At 41.3% G+C, this 22257-nt stretch overlaps 1 protein-coding gene across 1 annotated transcript in view; it reads left to right on the forward strand.

The window, feature by feature from the left end:
* The first annotated feature begins 6409 nt into the window (after positions 1–6409).
* The window catches only part of LOC147024928 (uncharacterized), a 47799-nt gene continuing 31951 nt past the window's right edge, over positions 6410–22257 (forward strand). The window contains exons 1-4 of the mRNA XM_085885342.1: positions 6410–6503; positions 14099–14218; positions 14329–14388; positions 22125–22241. Of these exons, the coding sequence (XP_085741468.1) occupies positions 14109–14218; positions 14329–14388; positions 22125–22241 (287 nt within the window). The 5' untranslated portion in view covers positions 6410–6503; positions 14099–14108. The remainder of the gene's footprint in view (positions 6504–14098; positions 14219–14328; positions 14389–22124; positions 22242–22257) is intronic.

Here is a 22257-nt window from a genome sequence, read left to right on the forward strand (position 1 = left end):
AGCGATTGCAGCCAACTCTCAAACACGATGGTTTTTCAGTGATGGTGTGGGGAGCAATCTGGAGTGCTGGTCGGTCAGAGCTGGTGGAGTGTGTTGGCAACATCAACTCCACGATGTACATGTCTATCCTTGAGGATGGACTTCTCCCCGTCTTCTCCACTGGTCAGATGGTCAAAAACAACACTCTGTTCATGGAAGATGGAGCTCCATGCCACACTGCAAAAAAGACCAAAGGATGGCAGGACAGGAATGGGATCAAGCGACTTCCATGGTCAAGTCGGTCTCCTGACGTGAATCCCATTGAACACCTCTGGGCCATATCGGATTGAGCTGTGCGGAAAAAGTCCAGGAAACCAACATCATGGACAGAGTTGTGAAACTTGCTGTGTGAATCCTGGGCAGAAATCCCACAAGAGAAAATTTCTGAACTCGTTCGTTCTTTGCCTGAAAGAGTAAAAGCGTTGAAATCTGCAAATGGCAAGCCCACAAAATACTGGTGTGTGTATTAAAATGGATCAAATGTTCTTCAAATGTTAAATAAATTAATAATTTTAAAATCATGGTGTCTGTTTACTTGTCATGTCTCTGTACTTGGCTCTGTCTCTGAGGTGGAACTCGGCACATTCTCGTGAAATGGCCCATGTGGCCACAATTATTGCAGTTTCTCTCTTTAGCTGGGCATTTGTGCCTGCGTTTCTTTTGGTATCCGCATCGAGAACACCTTCCGATGGTCGGTGGTCCTTCCGGAGCCGAAGATGAGCGGTGCTCACTGTGAGGAATGTGGGCACGACCCAGCACTTTGCTCTGATGTCGAAAAATGTGTATCACATTTACTTAGAGTGGTGTCTCTGTCATGGTCTTCAACTGGGCATGACCGGCCTCTGCTGCCAGGGCCGGATTAAGGTCTTCGTAGGCCAAGGCCCTTGAGATTTCGTAGGCCAAATTCAAGAGTGACCAAAACGACGATTTTGAACATGAAATTTAATCGGAACAGACTGCGGTAAATGGCGATTTGTCCGACTTTCAAACATACAAGTACGTTTAAAATCCAATTCGGCTTCGAAATTGAGAAACAAACGATACAGAAAACAAATTGGGAGGAATGCATGTATATTCAATTTCCACCCTGCTGAAACACCTTCTTCTGTGCCTTTTGGTTGGCAAACGACGCGATCACTTCGGAGAAATCGATTTGCTTCATCAGCTCGGATTGAACACAAAGCAGTGCGAGCGTGGACACGCGCACCTGACCCACGGTCGACCGAAGACCATTTTTCACGCGCTTTAGTGTGCTGAAGGAGCGTTCACCCTCGCAGCTCGTAGCAAACATCGAACAATATATTCGGAGGGCAACAAAAATATTGGGGAATGTCTGTGTCAAATTTGTTGTGAATAATGTACTTGAGCTTGTCCGATGCATCGATGAACTTGGAGTATTTCGAGCAAAGTTCTAGTTCCTGAACTATGTCCATTTCAACGTCAGCAGGGTACGCTGAAACCAGTTTCTCTGCTCTGCGAGAGAGTGTATCATGGTCGAGGCTGTTGGCCGTGGGGATGAATCCAAACAGATCCGTGATTTTTCTGATAGCTCTCTCTTCTCCTATGGATTTCTGTCAGAAGGCGATCGAGTATGGAGAAGTACGTCTCAACTCTGAACTTCTCCCTGCCAGATTTTGGGGTTTCTTCTTCCTCGTCATTTTCATCGAAGGACTTCTTTCGCCTCTTGACCCGATGATTATCATCTGCATAAATGATGGGATCGACCATCTTTTTGGAGCGGTCCTGAAATGCATCAAATCTTTCATCATTTCGAAGTGACTCTATGTATTCATAGAGGGCATCATAATGCTGCTTAACCGCTCCGACATCTATTCCAGGTTGTTGGAGACATCTGTTTACTTGATCAATGTTGCCAAGTAGATCAGACCAGACAGCGCACATGATTGCTGTTTCGGTCAGTTCCATCTTCTCAGCCAATGCTTTGGCTTCCAGTCTCACTGACGGAGTGTCTTTAGGGCGCTCGGCTATCTTCATTAGCACCTTCTTTATGTCCTTGTAGCTTGCGGAAAACGTTTTACAAGCGTCCGCGCGAGCTGACCACCTCGTATCAGACTCGGACAAACATTTGAGTTTGATGGCACGTTCATCGAGTGACTTATTTAAAATGGCCCATCTTTGGGGAGATGCCACATAAAGTTATACATGGCTTGAATAAGTCCGAAGTATTTGACGGCTTCCAAGCAACTCTCTGCGGCAGCGACTCCGACCAGATTCAAACTGTGCACAGCACATGGTTTAATTTTACAGACTCTTGCTTGTACGCCTAAATAGACACTGGACATGTTGCTTGCATTGTCGTATGACTGCCCTCGACAATCCATGAGATCAATCCCATTGGCTTCCAGTACCTCTTGCAATTTTCCAAACAGATATTCACCATCGTGATGCTCAATGACAATGTACTGCAGAAACCTTTCGACGGCGCTACCATCTTGCATCACATATCGAAATATTACCGTCAACTGATCGATATGCGAAACGTCTGGCATCGAATCGATGGAAACACCATAATATTTAGCATCTTTTATTTCTCTTACGATGGTAGATTTCACTTTTTCGACCAGTAGTAGGATAAACTCGTCGCATATTGTTGATGACAGGTACGATACGCTTCCCTTTCGATTGTTCCCATACACTTCAAGATGCTGGGCAAGAAATGGATCGAATTTTGAGACTAGTTCAAGACAACCAAGATAGTTTCCATTGTTAGCACAACCCAGCTGCTCAGTCGTGCCCCGAACAGAAGCCCTCTTTCGGCGAGGAACGATATAACAGAGACAATTCGCTTCAGGACATTGGTCCAGTAAGCTTCCTCGTGGAGGTACCGCTGTTCCAATGATGTGTGAATCCTGTCTGTCACCTTCATTTCGAGCGACTTTTTGATTGCGAGAATATGGGCAGTCCCACGCTCATGCGACGCCAGACGGGCAGAGGCATTCTTCCAATCATTGAATCTGATTCGAAAATTACTGTGATGCTTTCGTGATCATCGCCGTCTGGACATAGGAGTTTGCACACTTCGCAGTAAAGTTTACCGTTTGATGGAGAAAACAGCATCCAGTCCCTGTTCACCGTTTCCCCGTTTGTGAGTTTCCGCTGAAAGTGTTCGCGCCGAAAATACCGTGTTTTATCTGGATACACTTGGGCTGTATACAAAAAAAATCTGCGTTCCTGTCTTGACAGGGAGGATTCTGGATGAAATTATCCACGCGTTCTGCAGAAAGAGTCCATTCAGCAGGATCAGGATTGAAAGTACGAGCCACAGCAGTGGCAGCAGTTGTTCCAATGCTTCTCTCGTTGCTTGATGCGACGGTATTAGTATCATCAGCTTTCGAAACGTGATGCAGTGCGAGATTACTTGATCCCTCGACATTGACATCAGAAGACTCTGCATGCGCACATTCCGTTTGGTCATCTCGACTCTGGTGAGGTGAAAAAAATTTCAACATGGATCCAGACAGTCTTTTTGTTTCTGTTTTACGCCTCTTCTTTTTGTCGCGTTTGCAAGAACCACTTCCATGGTGCCGAATATATCCATCGGCCATAGTCAAGAATAAAAAACGACAAATAAGAGCAAAACGAAGAACTGCAAGCGTCAGGATGCTCGATCACTCACAGGAAGGTAAGAGGAGGCCAGGATGTTCATACTCAGCGCGAACATTACCTCACCCATCAGCCAGACCACAGCGGCGACGCCTGTGATTGGCTGATTGTGATGTGATCACGTGGTTCCCACGCTCGCTGTCGATCACTGCGTGTCAGTGTGCCAGCCACCTTCGCTCATGGTGTGTTCAGCCTTCCTGTACATGTCGAGTCACATAATTAAGACTGGGAAAAAAAAAACCTCGTCGGAAATTTTCGTTGCCCAAATATTTTTCGTAGGCCAAGGCCCGGGCCTCACGGGCCGAGTGGTTAATCCGGCACTGTCTGCTGCTCTGCACATGTCCACCGCTTTCCCTTTTCACGGAGTAAACGCTCATTCAGGTGTAAATCCGACATGGCGTAAATTATATGGTCTGGAACCATGTTCTCCGTTTCTGCAAAACTGCACAACTCGGCCTCCATCCTCAACTCCGTGACATCCTGGTTAAAGGGTTGACCCTCTTGCCATCGGTTTCCCCATAAACGGTCCTTTCATGAACTACATTCGTTCGCGGATTTCAATATTCCTCAAATTTCTCACATTCCGAGTCGACTTTCTTCCTGTCCGTGGCTTCGCTGAACGTGAATGTGTTGTGCACCTCAACCGCAGTCTGGCCGGCACAATGTAACAAGATGGCGACTTTCTTGCTCTCCAGGATCGACTCTGCACTTTGTGTTGTCCTGACGCCAAACGAGGGTTCGAGCCCACCTGTCTCTTTACTACAACGACTACTACTACTACTACTACAACAACTCCCGACACTGAAGTCACGTCACGCAATCCTGACGTCGTGCAATGTATCCCATGGTAACAGTGGAACGTTACGTCACAGAAGTCAGGGTATTGTTCCGACCAATCAGTTCGGTGTGTTTCTCTCGCGGTGATCGACGTGTTTGAAGTCGGCTTCCGAATATTTCATTGGAGATTCATCGAAAGAATTTATTTATCTCTCAAGGTGCGGATCGTGAAGAAGAAAACACAACTGAGGTACCTCACACGGCTTTTTCACAACACCAAGTGAATTTATCCTGTCATGCCGTCGAGTGTAACGTTAACAGGATATTTCACTCTTCGTCTTCGCTCCATGAGTGTTTTGTCCTCCGTGTCCGTGTGGTGATCCGTCACGTCAGCGGAACACGTCATCACGTCGTTCGTGCTTTCTCAAACGGAGTTATTTATTTATCAACGATAATAATCTCTGTGGTGATTTTAATTCCAAGGCCCAAACCACATGTGTGAACGGACTAATTTAAATATAAAATCACCTCATCGAGAAACTCCCGCTCCCCTCAAGAACATTTCGTGTTTAATAATTTCGATGTTATCGATTCGGGGTTGGGTACCCTGGTATTGAAGACCCTGTTTTCCTGAACCCTGAGTTTTTGCATGAAGGGCGAGACATTGATGTGTGTGTGTGCCCCATCCCACCAAAGGACGTGAAGGTGGAGGATCATGTATCATGTACCAACACCATGAGGGTGTTGGTGGATGTTAAAGATCCCATCATGTCTCTTGAAAAGAGTTGGCGAGTTATCGCCGGTTACCTGAACAAATTACAAATTCCAACTGGTCACCAAAAGGATTCGCCAACCAGTTCCTGAAAGACTTGCACCACAACTGTTCCCACTGCACACCCAAAACAAGGGATGGTGGTTTGAAAAGAACAACATGAAGAGAAAGTTTAAGGTTATAAGTTTGTTTTTATCTCGAAGAAGTGACTTGGGTAGTGTCTGGAGATATCTGATCTGAGGGGAGAGATACACGGAATACCACTTCAAGCACACCGATTACAATTTGTTATCTTCGCACAACTTTCCACAACGTTATATCACAATAAAATGGAGCGAATGTGTGTACATGTGTGTGTGTGTGTGTATATATATATATATATATATATACATATCTATATATATATATATATATATATATATATATATATCTATATATCTATATATCTATATATATATATATATATATCTATATATCTATATATCTATATATATATATATATATATATATATATATATATATATATATATATATATATCTGTATATATATATATAGTATTCAGAGACAAGATGAGTGACTCCATTCGATCACTAACGGGTTATTGAGATTCTAAACACATCAAGAAGATTTCTGTTTTAAGCTGGAGCAAAATTTTACCCGAGAGTGCACCACGGTAATGATGGACCAAATTGCCTTACTTCCTTGTTTTCATCCAAGTTATTGATTTTCAGACATTCAAACACTCGCACAAACAGAGAATTACCTTGAAGGTGTGGTGAAGGAGTGTTTTGTGGTGAAGGAGTGTTTTGTGGGGAAGGGGTGTTTTGTGGGAAAGGTGTGTTTTGTGGGAAAGTGGTGTTTTGTGGGGAAGGTGTGTTTTGTGGGGAAGGGGTGTTTTGTGGGGAAGGGTTAGCCACTTGGCGATCGCTCCACAAGAAACTTGGGAACTGAACACACCGAGCACATCAACTCTTCCCCATAATAAATAACGATTTATTTAATTCAAAATTAATAAACAACGACGAAGACTTGGAAACGATGGTTCCGATCGGGTGAAACTCCTTGTTGTTGAATTACCAAGGAGATTCACGTGACGACAGTGTGTCACGTGGTAACGCTGAAACGTCACAATCGGGTTGGGTTCGTCATTTGGTGAAGTGATCTGTTCGAGGAGTATCTCTCTCCGTGCTGGACGTGCTTTCAGCGGCTGCTGGTTTTCCACTCGACATTTTACTTCAAACCTTATTGTCTTTCCAAGATATCTGTGTTTCGGAAGAAAACCCAACGAAGGTTTCTCACACTCGGTTTTTCACAACATCAAGTGATTTTACCTTTTTATGTCGAGAAAAACTCAATTAGCAATTTTTTCTTCTTCCTCACTCACCGGTGTGTTTTGTCTTCTGTCAAATTCTGCATTCTCCGTGTGGTAAATGGTGGTATTTTATAACATTCTCTGTGTGGTAAATGGTGGTATTTTATAACATTCTCTGTGTGGTAAATGGTGGTATTTTATAACATTCTCTGTGTGGTAAATGGTGGTATTTTATAACATTCTCTGTGTGGTAAATGGTGGTATTTTTTTACATTCTCCGTGTGGTAAATGGTGGTATTTTTTTACATTCTCTGTGTGGTAAATGGTGGTATTTTTTTTAGATTCTCTGTGTGGTAAATGGTGGTATTTTTTTACATTCTCTGTGTGGTAAATGGTGGTATTTTTTTACATTCTCTGTGTGGTAAATGGTGGTATTTTATAACATTCTCTGTGTGGTAAATGGTGGTATTTTTTTACATTCTCCGTGTGGTAAATGGTGGTATGTTTTTACATTCTCCGTGTGGTAAATGGTGGTATTTTTTTACATTCGCCGTGTGGTAAATGGTGGTATTTTATAACATTCTCTGTGTGGTAAATGGTGGTATTTTATAACATTCTCTGTGTGGTAAATGGTGGTATTTTATTACATTCTCCGTGTGGTAAATGGTGGTTTGTTTTTACATTCTCCATGTGGTAAATGGTGGTATGTTTTTACATTCTCCGTGTGGTAAATGGTGGTATGTTTTTCATTCTCCGTGTGGTAAACGGTAAATGGTGGTATGTTTTTACATTCTCCGTCTGCTAAATGGTGGTATGTTTTTACATTCTCCGTGTGGTAAATGGTGGTTTGTTTTTACATTCTCCGCGTGGTAAATGGTGGTATGTTTTTACATTCTCGGTGTGGTAAATGGTGGTATTTTATTACATTCTCCGTGTGGTAAATGGTGGTATGTTTTTACATTCTCCGTGTGGTGAATGGTGGTATGTTTTTACATTCTCCATGTGGTAAATGGTGGTATGTTTTTACATTCTCCGTGTGGTAAATGGTGGTATGTTTTTCATTCTCCGTGTGGTAAACGGTAAATGGTGGTATGTTTTTACATTCTCCGTCTGCTAAATGGTGGTATGTTTTTACATTCTCCGTGTAGTAAATGGTGGTTTGTTTTTACATTCTCCGCGTGGTAAATGGTGGTATTTTATTACATTCTCCGTGTGGTAAATGGTGGTATGTTTTTACCTTCGTGTGGTAAATGGTGGTATTTTTTTACATTCTCCGTGTGGTAAATGGTAAGTGGTGGTATTTCATTACATTCTCCGTGTGGGAAATGGTAAATGGTGGTATGTTATTGCATTCTCCGTATGGTAAATGGTGGTATGTTATTGCATTCTCCCTGTGGTAAATGGTGGTATGTTTTTATATTCTCCGTGTGGTAAAAGGTGGTATGTTTTTACATTCTCCATGTGGTAAATGGTGGTATGTTTTTACATTCTCCGTGTGGTAAATGGTGGTATGTTTTTCATTCTCCGTGTGGTAAACGGTAAATGGTGGTATGTTTTTACATTCTCCGTGTGGTAAATGGTGGTATGTTATTACATTCTCCGTGTGGTAAATGGTGGTATTTTTTTACATTCTCCATGTGGTAAATGGTGGAATGTTATTTCATTCTCCGTGTGGTAAATGGTGGAATGTTTTTACATTCTCCATGTGGTAAATGGTGGTATGTTTTTACATTCTCCGAGTCGTAAATGGTGGTATGTTTTTACATTCTCCGTGTGGTAAATGGTGGTATGTTTTTACATTCTCCGTGTGGTAAATGGTGGAATGTTTTTACATTCTCCGTGTAGTAAATGGTGGTATGTTTTTACATTCTCCGTGTAGTAAATGGTGGTATGTTTTTACATTCTCCATGTGGTAAATGGTGGTATTTTATAACATTCTCCGTGTGGTAAATGGTGGTATTTTATAACATTCTCTGTGTGATAAATAGTGGAATGTTATTACATTCTCCGTGTGGTAAATGGTGGAATGTTTTTACATTCTCCATGTGGTAAGTGGTGGAATGTTTTTACATTCTCTGTGTGGTAAATGGTGGTATTTTTTTACATTCTCTGTGTGGTAAATGGTGGTATGTTTTTACATTCTCCTTGTGGTAAATGGTGGTATGTTTTTACATTCTCCGTGTAGTAAATGGTGGTATGTTTTTACATCCTCCGTGTAGTAAATGGTGGTATGTTTTTACATTCTCCATGTGGTAAATGGTGGTATGTTTTTACATTCTCCGTGTGGTAAATGGTGGTATTTTTTTACATTCTCCATGTGGTAAATGGTAAATGGTGGTATGTTATCACATTTCCGTGTGGTAAATGGCAAATGGTGGTATGTTATTACATTTCTGTGTGGTAAATGGTGGTATGTTATTACACTCTCCGTGTGGTAAATGGTGGTATTTTATAACATTCTCTGTGTGGTAAATGGTGGTATTTTATTACATTCTCCGTGTGGTAAATGGTGGTATTTTATTACATTCTCCGTGTGGTAAATGGTAAATGGTGGTATGTTTTTACATTCTCCATGTGGTAAATGGTAAATGGTGATATTTTATTACATTCTCTGTGTGGTAAATGGTAAATGGTGGTATGTTATAACATTTACGTGTGGTAAATGGCAAATGGTGGTATGTTATTACATTTCCGTGTGGTAAATGGTGGTATGTTATTACATTCTCCGTGTGGTAAATGGTAAATGGTGGTGTGTTATTACATTCTCCGTGTGGTAAATGGTGGTATTTTATTATATTCTCCGTATGGTAAATGGTGGTATTTATTTACATTCTCCGTGTGGTAAATGGTGGTATGTTATTACATTCTCCGTGTGGTAAATGGAAAATGGTGGTATGTTATTACATTCTCCGTGTGGTAAATGGTAAATGGTGGTATTTTATTACATTCTCCGTGTGGTATATGGTAAATGGTGGTATGTTTTTATATTCTCCGTGTGGTAAATGGTAAATGGTCATATTTTATTACATTCTCCGTGTGGTAAATGGTGGTATTTTATTACATTCTCTGTGTGGTATATGGTAAATGGTGGTATGATATTACATTCTCCGTGTGGTAAATGGTAAATGGTGGTATGTTTTTACATTCTCCATGTGGTAAATGGTAAATGGTGATATTTCATTACATTCTCCGTGTGGTAAATGGTAAATGGTGGTATGTTTTTACATTCTCCGTGTGGTAAATGGTAAATGGTCATATTTTATTACATTCTCCATGTGGTAAATGGTGGTATTTTATTACATTCTCTGTGTGGTATATGGTAAATGGTGGTATGTTATTACATTCTCCGTGTGGTAAATGGTAAATGGTGGTATGTTTTTACATTCTCCATGTGGTAAATGGTAAATGGTGATATTTCATTACATTCTCCGTGTGGTAAATGGTAAATGGTGGTATGTTTTTACATTCTCCGTGTGGTAAATGGTAGCCTGGTGTTTGCTTAGTGGTGAGGGTGGCGGCTTGGGATCCCAGGGTCCTGAGTTCAGCCCCGTTAGCTGCTGAATTAACACCAGGAGGTTGACTCAGCCTGTCATCCTTCCGAGGTCGGCGAAATGAGTGCCAGTGTACTGGTCCCGGTGTATGCCCCGGTTAGAATAGGTGTACCATATCCTGTGTGTCGTAAGAGGCGACCAGGGTTGGCGTCAGGAAGGGCATCCGGCCATTAAACATTGCCTCAAGAAAAAGCCGAACCCCTGCACAGCAGGGAAAAATGGCTGTAAAAACGGTCATTTTTTTTTTCGTGTGGTAAATGGTGGTATGTTTTTATATTCTCTGTGTGGTAAATGGTGGTATGTTTTTACATTCTCCGTGTGGTAAATGGTGGTATGTTTTTATATTCTCCGTGTGGTAAAAGGTGGTATGTTTTTACATTCTCCGTGTGGTAAATGGTGGTATGTTTTTACCTTCTCCGTGTGGTAAATGGTGGTATGTTTTTACATTCTCCGTGTGATAAATGGTAAGTGGTGGTATTTCATTACATTCTCCGTGTGGTAAATGGTAAATGGTGGTATGTTATTACATTCTCCGTGTGGTAAATGGTAAATGGTGGTATGTTATTGCATTCTCCGTATGGTAAATGGTGGTATGTTATTGCATTCTCCCTGTGGTAAATGGTGGTATGTTTTTATATTCTCCGTGTGGTAAAAGGTGGTATGTTTTTACATTCTCCGTGTGGTAAATGGTGGTATGTTTTTACATTCTCCGTGTGGTAAATGGTGGAATGTTTTTACATTCTCCGTGTGGTAAATGGTAAATGGTGGTATGTTATTGCATTATCCGTGTGGTAAATGGTAAATGGTGGTATGTTATTACATTCTCCGTGTGGTAAATGGGTCATTCCATGTCAAATCATCAAAGAATCTGCCATCATCTCTCAGATTTTTGTAAAACTTTGGGAACCAATTGGGACCCATGAAAAACGGCAAGAACTCAAATATTTTTTACTAACAGCCTCTTAATTAGTGAGATACAGACTAACGAACTTTGGACTAATTAGCACGACGTCGCGAATTCAAATGGCCATATCTCTAAAAGTATAACACCTAGTCAACTGGTTTTGGTGTCATTTAAAGGTATTTTCATGCCCTATGAATTTGTCTGGGCAACATTTTCCTACCTCCAACCACAAAAAAAGTTATCACAATATATAAACTTCAATCGTGAATCCCCAAAAAATGTATCCTTCAAATTTCCTCAAATTCATCCCAGAGGTACCTTATGATATCAAGAAGCTTCCACATAAATTTTTTGATGGGCACTCCAATAGTTTCTGAGATATGAGCAATAATGTACATGTACGTATGGCATATAGGTTCGAAAATCAGCATTTGTAATGTATTATCCAAGGTAGAAAAGAACAAGGTGTGTGCGACCTCTTTGTTACCTTGCGCGATCGATGGACCAATGCTTCCCAGTCGCTGAGGAGGGGTAAAGGGAGGAGGAAAAATGAGGGTGTCTATCGTGTGTGGTCGGAGAGGGGTGCAAAATGAGGGGTGTGGTGATTGTCGGTGAAATGCTGTCGGAAGGTGTAAAGATGTAGGTCATTGGGTTTGGAAACAAAGAAAAGAATGTGTGAGACTCGCTCAAATTTTTGAGCCCGATCTTGCAATGGTGAAGAATCACTTAAGAAATTATTGTCGTCTGATCCAGGTCCCGATCTTCACCAAAATATAAGCAGGCTTCGTCCTTTTCAAACACCGAACCTGTCCACAAAATTTCATCCAGATCCGTCCACAATTTTTTGAGATATCCTGCACACAGACAAACAAACAAACAAGCAGTCATTGACTGGTACTTACGAAATCGTCAACTTGACCTCTGACCTTGTCTAATAAAAGCTGTCTCTAGAGAAGGTAGCGACGCAAACCAGAAGTTTCTACGATGATTCTGTACCAAACCATGAAAAATCGAATGTTTGACCTCACTGTGACCTTGACCTTTGACCGATTTTGAACAAAATCTAATCAGCACTAGACATCACCCTCCTGAATCACGTGGTGTAATTTGACATTGGTAGCTTCTTATGTTCTCGAGTTATTGTGCCTCCAAACAAACACACACACAAACAAACACACAAACAGATGACGGAAGTCATCAATGTACTTACGAAATCTAAAGATTTCATAAGTAACAAGAAGACATCGTCGTGCAAAGCACGATACTTGCAACATCCATAAAACAAATTTGACTTCAAAAATAATTGGTGGTTGAATTCAATGACCTGATATGCAACTCCTCTTCAAATTTCAAGTCAATCGGATGAAAATTGAGGATTTTAGCAACACCTCTTTCGTTGTTGACCTTGGGCTTGTTGACCTTTTGGTCCATGTTGACCTCAAAAATAATTGGCTGGTTGAATTCAGTGACCTAACATCTAAATCCTTTTCAAATTTCACGTCAATTGGATGAAAATTGAGGATTTTATAAATACCACCCTTGTTTTTGACCTTGGGCCTATGTTGACTTTTTGGTCGATGTTGACCTCAAAAATTATTGGCTGGTTGAATTCAGTGACCTGAAACATAAATCCTCTTCAAATTTCAAATGAATCGGATGAAAATTGACAATTTTAGAAATTCAGCCAATGTTGACCTTTTGGCTGATGTGGACCTCAAAAATAACTGGTGGTTGAATTCAGTGACCCGATACATAAATCCTCTTCAAATTTCAAATGAATCGGATGAAAATTGACAATTTCAGAAATTCAGCCGATGTTGACGTTTTGGCTGATGTGGACCTCAAAAATTATTGGCTGGTTGAATTCAGAGACCCGAAACATAAATCCTCTTCAAATTTCAAATGAACCGGATGAAAATTGACAATTTCAGAAATTCAGCCTATGTTGACCATTTGGCCGATGTGGACCTCAAAAATAACTGGTGGTTGAATTCATTGACCAGATATGAAAATCTTCTTCAAATTTCAAGTCAATGGGATGAAAATTGAGGATTTTAGAAATACCACCTTCGTTGTTGACCTTTGGTCTATGTTGGCCTTTTGACCTCAAAAACAGTAGCTTTCTTCCTCATGTCAAACTCTACCATTGAGTGAAGTTTCTTGAAGATCGGTTGAAAATTTTGACCTGGAGGTGACAGACAGACAGACAGACAGACAAACAGACAGACAGAATAACAAAATTGATGAACCAACACACTTGAAAAATCTTCGATTTTGCAAGTAACAAACAGACAGACAGACAGACAGAATAACAAAAACACAGACATACAAAGATACAGGGATAAAATGGTCCACAAATTTTTTTTGATGACATCATCGGTCATGTGATTCGCAGCCAGATAGTTTTTTTGTTTTTTTCTTTCAAAAAGCCTTCAGAAATCTTCTCTGAAATGGCTGAACAGATTGAGGGGAAATTTTACACAAATGTTCCCAAAGGCATGTGAGTACAAGTTTTTTTTTTAAAAGGAATAATTGATGTCACATGGTTTGGCAGCCATATTGGATTTAAGCAAAATATTAAATAATGTTTTCTCTGGAACCATTTAATCATTCAACATGAAACGACACAGTTATGAATCTAGTAGTGATGGGGAATACATCTTTTAAATTTCAACTTGATCGCACACATGGTCTGGCAGCCAGAATTATTTAATAGTTTTGATCTGGGTTCTTTTATTTATTTATTTATTTATTCTATTGACTAAGGCTCACTTGGCTGTATCTGGATGGGTTTGAGGGTAGAGGAGTAGCATGTGAGATGGGGATCCTATCCAGGTTCCTCCTGATGACTTCATCCATTGCTTTTTGCTTGTTTCAGTTCCTTCTGATTACTCCAATGGAGGACTGTACCAATTTGCTTTTCCATTTGATTTGAATTTAATTTATCTTAATCCCATTCTGAATTCAATTGAATAATAGTAAAAAACGTCCTGGGTCCGTTGTGATGTTTGATGGAGGGGGCATTGCAGTGTCGGTTCTTGAAATGGAGAATGTATATGATATCCAGTTTGGCACATATGTATGAAGTTGTGGATTCACGAGAACTGTTCTTTTTCAGGGAAACAAACATGATCGAGTCTCCTGGTTCACGTGACGTTGTTCTGAATCAGCCTATCCAGGTGGACGAGTCATTACTGTCCACCCCTCCAAAGACATCCACTTTTTGGAATCGTCTAAAGTAAATAATTTTATTTTCCCCTTCTCCACTTTTTGGTTTTAACTTGTGTTTGGAAATATCTACCTCAACAAATGTGCAAGAAATTGACTTTTCAATCTTTTTCAACATAGGAAAAAGTTTGGCAAACGTGGCAAGAAGTGGAAGGGTCTTACCACCGAAGAACATGTCATGTGAGTAAGATGGAATGTCATGACATGAAATTTGCTGGCAATAGAAATGGTGTTCCTTCAAGGAAATTATTATCAACCCTGTCCTATCTCAATCACATTTTGCACCTTAATTATTTTCTGTGCCATAGATTTGAGGTTTCAGATCAGGGGGATTGCTTTGATGTGCTTGCACTGAGTTGTTTAACTTGGATTGCAATCTTGATCCAGATATTAACGGCCAACGTGGTGTTTTGCATGAAGGGCCAGGTATTGATGTGTGCGCCGTCCCACTGAAGGACAAAGCTATAGGACCATCAGCGAGCATTGGGGGATTTTTGGGCATTAAAGATCCCATCATGTCTCTTACAAAGAGTTGGTGAGTTATCGCCAGTACCCTGAACAAATTTCAAATTCCTGCCAGTCAACAAAATGATTGGTCAACCAGTTCTTGAGCCACAACCGTTCCCACTGGCCAACCTTATGAGTAGGTGTGGGTTGTTAGGGTAGTTAAAGAAAACGAAAAGCTTTTCGGAATGTGGATCGTGAAGAAGCACAAATGTCAAACATCAAGAAGTACCTGATTTGAAGAGGGAAGGGATACATGGAATACCACTTCAACCAGCTCTATCGAAATGTTGATCTTCATTTGCAAAGATAATCTTCACTTGTGCACTTATTCATGCACACGGAATGGTCGTTTATATCAACGATTATGTAAGTCGTATCTCGTCACATACATTCACATGTGTACACATGTACATACATACATATAGCATGTGAACACACACACCGACATACATACATATACACACATGTACATACATATGTGCACATTTGTACGGAATCTTGTCCTAAGTGCACAGAGGGGCAAGTAAATGACAAAGTGGACAAGGCCCGAAATAATGAAGTCTGAAATTGAAAGCAGTCACTCATCTTATTTTGCTTGAAACACTTCCAAGTTTGTGGTATGAATATGCAACACTCTTTTTTTTCATTGGCATTTTAGGAGAAATGGTCCAATGAAGTGGGATGACGTTTCGACTGAAACATTGTACACAAATTATTGGTTAAATTGCCTTTGACTTATTGGTTAATTAAGAGGTGATACTCCAATTATTTGTTGATTCCATGAATACACATGGCACTAATGTTGGATGTCAATAAATATTACTTGTATATTTTGTCATGCAATGTTTTTGTAAAGCAATGTTTAAGATATTAGTGAGTAATGTAATGTGAGCAACTCAAAATATGTAATTTGTTCCCAATGTTAAATTTGTTGTGATTAAAAATCCAGCAATTGGAATTTGATTTGTACATATCATCCAAACTGTGAAAACAAACAGAGGAATAATGCACACCCAAGCAATTATGGAGGTGAGGGAATGAAAATTGGAATGTGAGTAACCATGTAAAGTGACTAACTATGTTTGTCATGTCAATAAAGTAGAAAATAGCATTATCGTGGTAAAAGCAGTGAGAAAATATCAGCTTGCAACGACAGAGGGCAGTATAACACAATATCAAGAGGCAGCATAACATATAAACACAAAGTTACCCTTCATGCAGTGCAGTGCACGTGGACCGTGTGCAGTTGTGGCCACAAATATTAGCACCCTTGCACTTTTTTCAAATAACTCACAATTTTCTCGAAAAATAAGTTGAATTTGACAAAATTATTTGGTCTCCACTTTTCTTTATTTCACTGTTAATACTACAAAACCTTTGTTTTTGATTCAGAACATAATATATCCTTTTAAATCAGAAAATAAAAAGAAATGGTATTGATAAAATTATTGACACACTCGAGTTAATATTTGTAGCACAGCCTGTGGATGAAATAACTGCAGTCAAGCACTTCCAAAAGCCATGAATGAGCTTCCCACACCTCTCTACTGGCAGTTTAACACACACTTCTTGGTACTCTCAGGGCCTTCGTCTGGCCATATCCCCCAGGCAGATGCCTGGCCCCTCCCCATCTCCTTGAGATGCTGATCAACCTACTGCAACCACGAGGAACGTGATCGGCCCATTGACCTCCTCCACTCACATGGCTCCCTTTCTTGGAGAATCTAGTGAGCAGGATCAGCATCAGGAAAACAAGCCACATGTCCAGACAGTCGCAGCTGATGCTCACAGACGATGCCGGAAACAAATCTCAGTTGAATCTCTCTCAGCAACCGCTCGTTGGACACAAAGTCCGACCAGCAATAGCCAAGGATTCTCCGAAGAGACTAGGTACCAAAGGAATTAAGTCGACGTCTCATATCCCTGGTCAGAGTCCAAGTCTCATCCGTAGAGCAAGACTGGAAGCACCAAGGACCTGAAGACTCAGACTATTGTCCTCCTGCACAGGTACCGGCAGCGCCACACCCCATGATCCAGTGAATCCATGACTCCCCAGGCCCGACCCAGAAGTCCATTGACCTTGAGCTCACAGCCAACAGAGACATGAATATCATTGCCAAAGTTAGTGAATCTCTCCGTGACCTCATCATTTTCGCCACAAATAGATACAGACAAGATAGCAGCATCCAATATGTCATTGAAAGCCTGGATCTTAGTTTTGACCCAGGAAACCCATTATCCCAGTGGCTCCAACTCCTCATTCAGCACCTCGAGGACCCCCAAAAGGATATCTGGCATCTTCGCAAAGATGACTGCATCATCAGCGAAATCAAGGTCAGAGACTTGACATTTACAAATGATGCAGCGTGGCTTGATCATTCTGACATCCTCCCCAGAATCCAGTCCATACAAGTGCTGAAAAGTGTGGGGGCCAGTCCACACCCCCTGATGAACTCCAGAAACAACTGGAAATAAGTCAGAGATGGTATCACCACATCTCACAGCACTGTCAGCACCAGAGTATAGTTCAGACATCAGATTCTGCCATTGTGGCGGCACCCCAAGAAGACCAAGAATCCTCCAGAGGGAATCCCGATTCAATGAATTGATCACTTTGCAGAGATCAACGGAGGCTATAAGCAGCCCCTGCCAAAACTCTCGTCTGCATTTGGTGAGGACACAAAGAGCAAGGATACGGTCAATCATTGACCTCTTTGGTGTAAAGCCTGACTGCTCTGGACGCTGGTGCTCAAGCAGATGGTGGCAAACCCTATTAAGAATTATTCGAGCAAATCCTTGCCCGGCACCGAGAGTAGCGTCATCTCTTGGTAGTTCTTGCAGTCCTGGCACTCACTCTTCCCTTTCCAGATAGGGACAACAAGGCTCCTCTTCCAGTCAGTTGGGATGAAGCCTGTATTCAAGTCAGAGCACAGAACTAAGTGCAATGACACAAACACAGCAGTCCACCAACCGTGAGAAGTTCAGCATGGCTGCCACAGATCCCAAGATCTTCACCACATTTCAGCGGGTTCACCGCAGCCTGTGTTCCCACATACGAAGGTGGATCACACGTTGATTGGAGGGTCATCAATCGGGATAGTAACACCCCTGACATCCAACTCGACAGCTGGTGGATCAGCCTGGTACAGCCGCTCAAAGTAACTAGCCCAGCGGGCTTTCACTTTGGACTCCTCTGACAATAGGCCACCACCCTCTGCACGAACTGCAGCACACCGAGGAACAGGTTTGGAGGAACGCAATGTGTAAATTCCCCTGTAAGCAGGACAAGAGTCGCCTGACCACAGGTGAATCTCCACCCCCTCACAGATTCCTCGCACATCGACTTCTTTGTCCACCCTTGGAGCACGTACAGTTGTAAGTCTCAGCTTTCTGAACAGCTCAGCTCTGTCATTTAGCCTGGCCCTGCGGCTCTGGTCAATGGTATCCAGTTTCCCTTGAGAAACAAAATTCTTCTTCGCCCTCCGGTGAGTTCTAAGATATCCACCTGCAACCACAAGGACAGTGTTCTTGAAGGCACTCCACAACTCTTCAGGATTTCCCAAAGCACCCAGACTCCCCAAATCTCCACTCAGCCTGCTTGCAAACTCCTCAGATACCCTCTCATCCTTGAGCTTGCCAGCATCCAGCCTTGGCTGGGATGGTACCTTTCTCCCGGACTTAAGCTGCAACCTCAGTGTTGCAACAACAAGCCTGTGATCAGTATTGAGGAACTGAGCACTCCGGTAGACCCTGCAGTTCTGGATCATCCTCCAGCGACCATCAACAAGTATATTATCAATCTCCTTTGCCACACCACCAGCCTTGGCATACCTAGTCCAGCGATGAGCTTGTGACCGCTGAAACCATGAATCAGCCACCCTAAGTCCATGACTTCTTGTAAAGTCGAGGAACTTTGTGCTGTTCTGGTTCACAGTTCCAGACCCATGGAGACCAACACACGTCTCGTAACCATCCCGATTAGTTCCAGTCGATGCATTGACATCCCCCAAGATGCGAAGAGTGTCTCACCTGGGGCACTGATTAACCACAGTCTCGAGCGTAGCATAGAATGTGTCCTTCCCGGTGAGATCATTTGCCTCAGTTGAGGAATATGCAGAGATCAGAGATATGACACCCTAGGACTGATGACTCCTTCATCTCATAGTACGCTCGTTGACCGGTGTTACCTCAATTACCATTGGAATCATTTTCGTGGACACAGCTACAGCCATTCCTGAGATATAGTAACCATCAGAGCGACCAGACCAACAGGAGGTGTAACCACCCACCATGAGCTTGCCGCAATCCAGTCTCCGAACCTTAGAATGCTGTTGAACATTGCGCTCCAAAATGCCTTGTCAATCTCCTGATTTCATGATGCCATACACACATTCAAGGCACCCAGTAACAGATGCAGCACAGCAACCTCAAAACATTACTGAACCTCCTCCATGTTTGACTGTAAGGCAGGTGTTCTTTTCTTTGAAGGCTTCATTTTGTTCTCTGAAAACATCGAGATCATGTGCTTTCCCACAAAGCTCGAATTTGCTCTCATTTGTCCACAGGACATTCTCCCAGAAGGATTTTGGCTTGTTCAGGTGTGTTTTGGCAAACTCCAGTTGGGCTTTCTTATGTCTCTCTCAGAGGTGGGGTCCTCCTTTATCTCCTCCCATAGATCCCCCTTTCATTGATTAGGTGACGGATTGTGTGAGTTGAAACTGTCATACCTTGTGTCTGAAGGTCAGCTTGGATACATGCATACATACATACATACATACATACATACATACATACAGCATGTGAACACACACACTAACATACATACATACGCATGCATATACATACATAGGTGCACATGCACACATACAATTTGTTTGGCAGTTCATCGAGGTGCTTTCTCCACCATTCGAACACTCCTTCGTTGCAATCTTTGACCAAGTTTTCTCTTGCGGTCACGTCCACGGAGGTTAGCTGCAGTGCCATGGGCCTTAAACTTTCTGATAACATTGCATACGGTGGATACAGGACCATCAAGGTCTCTGGAAATGGACTTGTAGCCTTGAGATTGTCCATGCTTGGCTATAATCTTGTGTGTAACCTCCTCAGTCAATTCTCTGGTTTTCTCTCTTTTCTTGATGCTCCTTGTCGTACACACAGTGACGCAAAATAGCAGAATGACTCTTTTTATCGAATCAAACTGGTTGAACGAGTGATTTTTTTTTATCATGCAGTTACCTGCAACTCACCAGATGGTGAGTTCAATTCCAAAGTAAAGGAGAATCACCTGCTTGAAATCTAATTATTTCTCACAACTTCTAAAATTTGCCAATAATATTGTCCGGGCGATCTTGGGATTTCTGTGTGGAATGCGATAAGATTTCGTCATTGTTTCAGCTATTTTTGTTTTCTTCCACTGCAAACCAAAGAAATACATATGTGGATACGAAAAGGTTAAAAAAAAAATTTCAACAATTTTCTGGAAGAAATGGTGCATTATTTGAAAAACGTGCAAGGGTGCCAATATTTTTGGCCATGACTGCATGCATCTTTCCATGTGGATTTATCGTGTGCTGTCTGATGATTGAAAACACTATCCAGATGATTACAGAGTCGCAACCAACTGAAATTGACCTGAAAAATGCAGAACTTGATCTGAAGACTGTATTTGAGAATGCAAAGCCAATCAGTGGAATGGCCAATGTGCATCTTTTGAAGGTGATAAATGATGATGTAGCATCATTCATCATCACAGAAGATGGAAAGAACCCCTCCATCAATGAAAATGACCTTTACATTGACGAAAATGGTCCCACTGTAAGCGGAAACAATCTCATCACGGATGGAAAGGATCACCATGTGGATGGACACAACAGCATTGAATCTGGAAGTCATATCACCACTATAAAAATTAGTGACAGGTTTGCAGTGGAATATGAAGGGACACTCTACCCAGGAGAAGTTGTAGCCATTGATGGTGATCAGAATGATGACCAGGTTTCAGTAATGCAACCAGCAAGACCAAACTGGAAATGGTCAAACTTAATGGATAACATTTTCTCTCTCAAATATAAACATAGTGATACACCAATAGTTGTAAAGAACCATGGCCACGTGAAATTTTCCATGATGTTTTAGGAAGTGACCAGAAGGTTATCTGAAGTATACCCTACCTAAAACTGTAAATAAGTTACTTGGGATACAAAGTGAACAAAATAGGATTTATTCAAGTTTAATCTGTTGGATAAGTATTCCTCAACTTTAATTGTGTTAGCAACTTTGTTTACATGTGCATTTTATGTCACACGAGTGTAACATACTGTAACGAGAGTCAGCATAACGTGAGTCACCAAAGATTTTGTCATTCTTCTTTAAATGATCATTCACATAAGATTTTGATTGCACCCGATATGCGAACCACCAGTTGAGGTAAATGAACAATATATCACTTATTTCAAAGGTCATTCAGTTCGAGGACACTTGTTGGGGTGTTGAAAAATGTAACCTGAGTCACCGACTGCTTTTGCACAAGTAACCCACACAAAAAAAGGTTTCTGAAATTCTCTTCCTGTGTTGAGTTATGTCTGGGCAAAATGAAACTACTGTGGAAAACTAATGATTCAACCACTTAAGTCAGGAAATTATGATATCAATAGGGGCCTCAATATATCAAAAATGTAACGGGAGTAACCGTGGAATTGCCCAGAGGAGGAAGGAAATCGTTTTCATCGGTCTGCCTGTCGTCAGTAAAATATAATCCTAAATTCATTTCAAACGGGAAACTTACTGTTTTTAATGACATCATGAAAGACACAAACACCAGGCACAAATAACTAATCAACATGTTACACAAGGAGGTGTAAAAGATGCTGCATTAACAGCGGAAAACTTCCAGAAAAAATGTTTCTTTCTGCGACCGAAAAACTTTTTATTTCAATTGAATTATATAGTTTAACACTGCAGAAAACAAAATGCCTTTTTGATACTTTGAATTCCCTGTCGTTTCAATTGCAATTTATACTCGAACACAGCAGAATGCAAAAATGCCTTTCGACACTTCCAAAAACCTCCAGTTTAGCAGTACTTGGACAAAATATTACATCTCCACAAATCACATTTGATGAGGTCACACTTTTTGCGTTGGGGATCTCCGAGATTTTGACAAACTCCCGGTTGGAGAAAATATAGATCATGCTTGGAGAGGCAAAGTGAGATGATTTGAAAAGACCCTTCCCATGTCCTTTTATTTTCAGTTTTTTTTTTTGTACGTTTTTCCTGATATTGTTTTATTTTATGTGATGTTTGATGGAGGGGGCATTGTCCTGTCATTTCTTGAAATGTAGAAGGCATATGATATCCAGTTTAGCACATGTGTACGAAGTTGTGGATTTACGAGAACTGTTCTTTTTCAGGGAAGCAAACAGGAACGAGTCTCCTGGTTCACATGACGTTCTGAACCAGCCTATTCACGTGGACGAGTCATTACCGTCCACCCCTCCAAAGAAATCCACTTTTTGGAACCGTATAAAGTAAATAATTTTATTT

Source organism: Eptatretus burgeri, chromosome 6 (genome assembly GCF_056783735.1).
Source record: "Eptatretus burgeri isolate ZD-2024b chromosome 6, Ebu_testis_v1, whole genome shotgun sequence".
Classification (NCBI taxonomy): domain Eukaryota; kingdom Metazoa; phylum Chordata; class Myxini; order Myxiniformes; family Myxinidae; genus Eptatretus; species Eptatretus burgeri.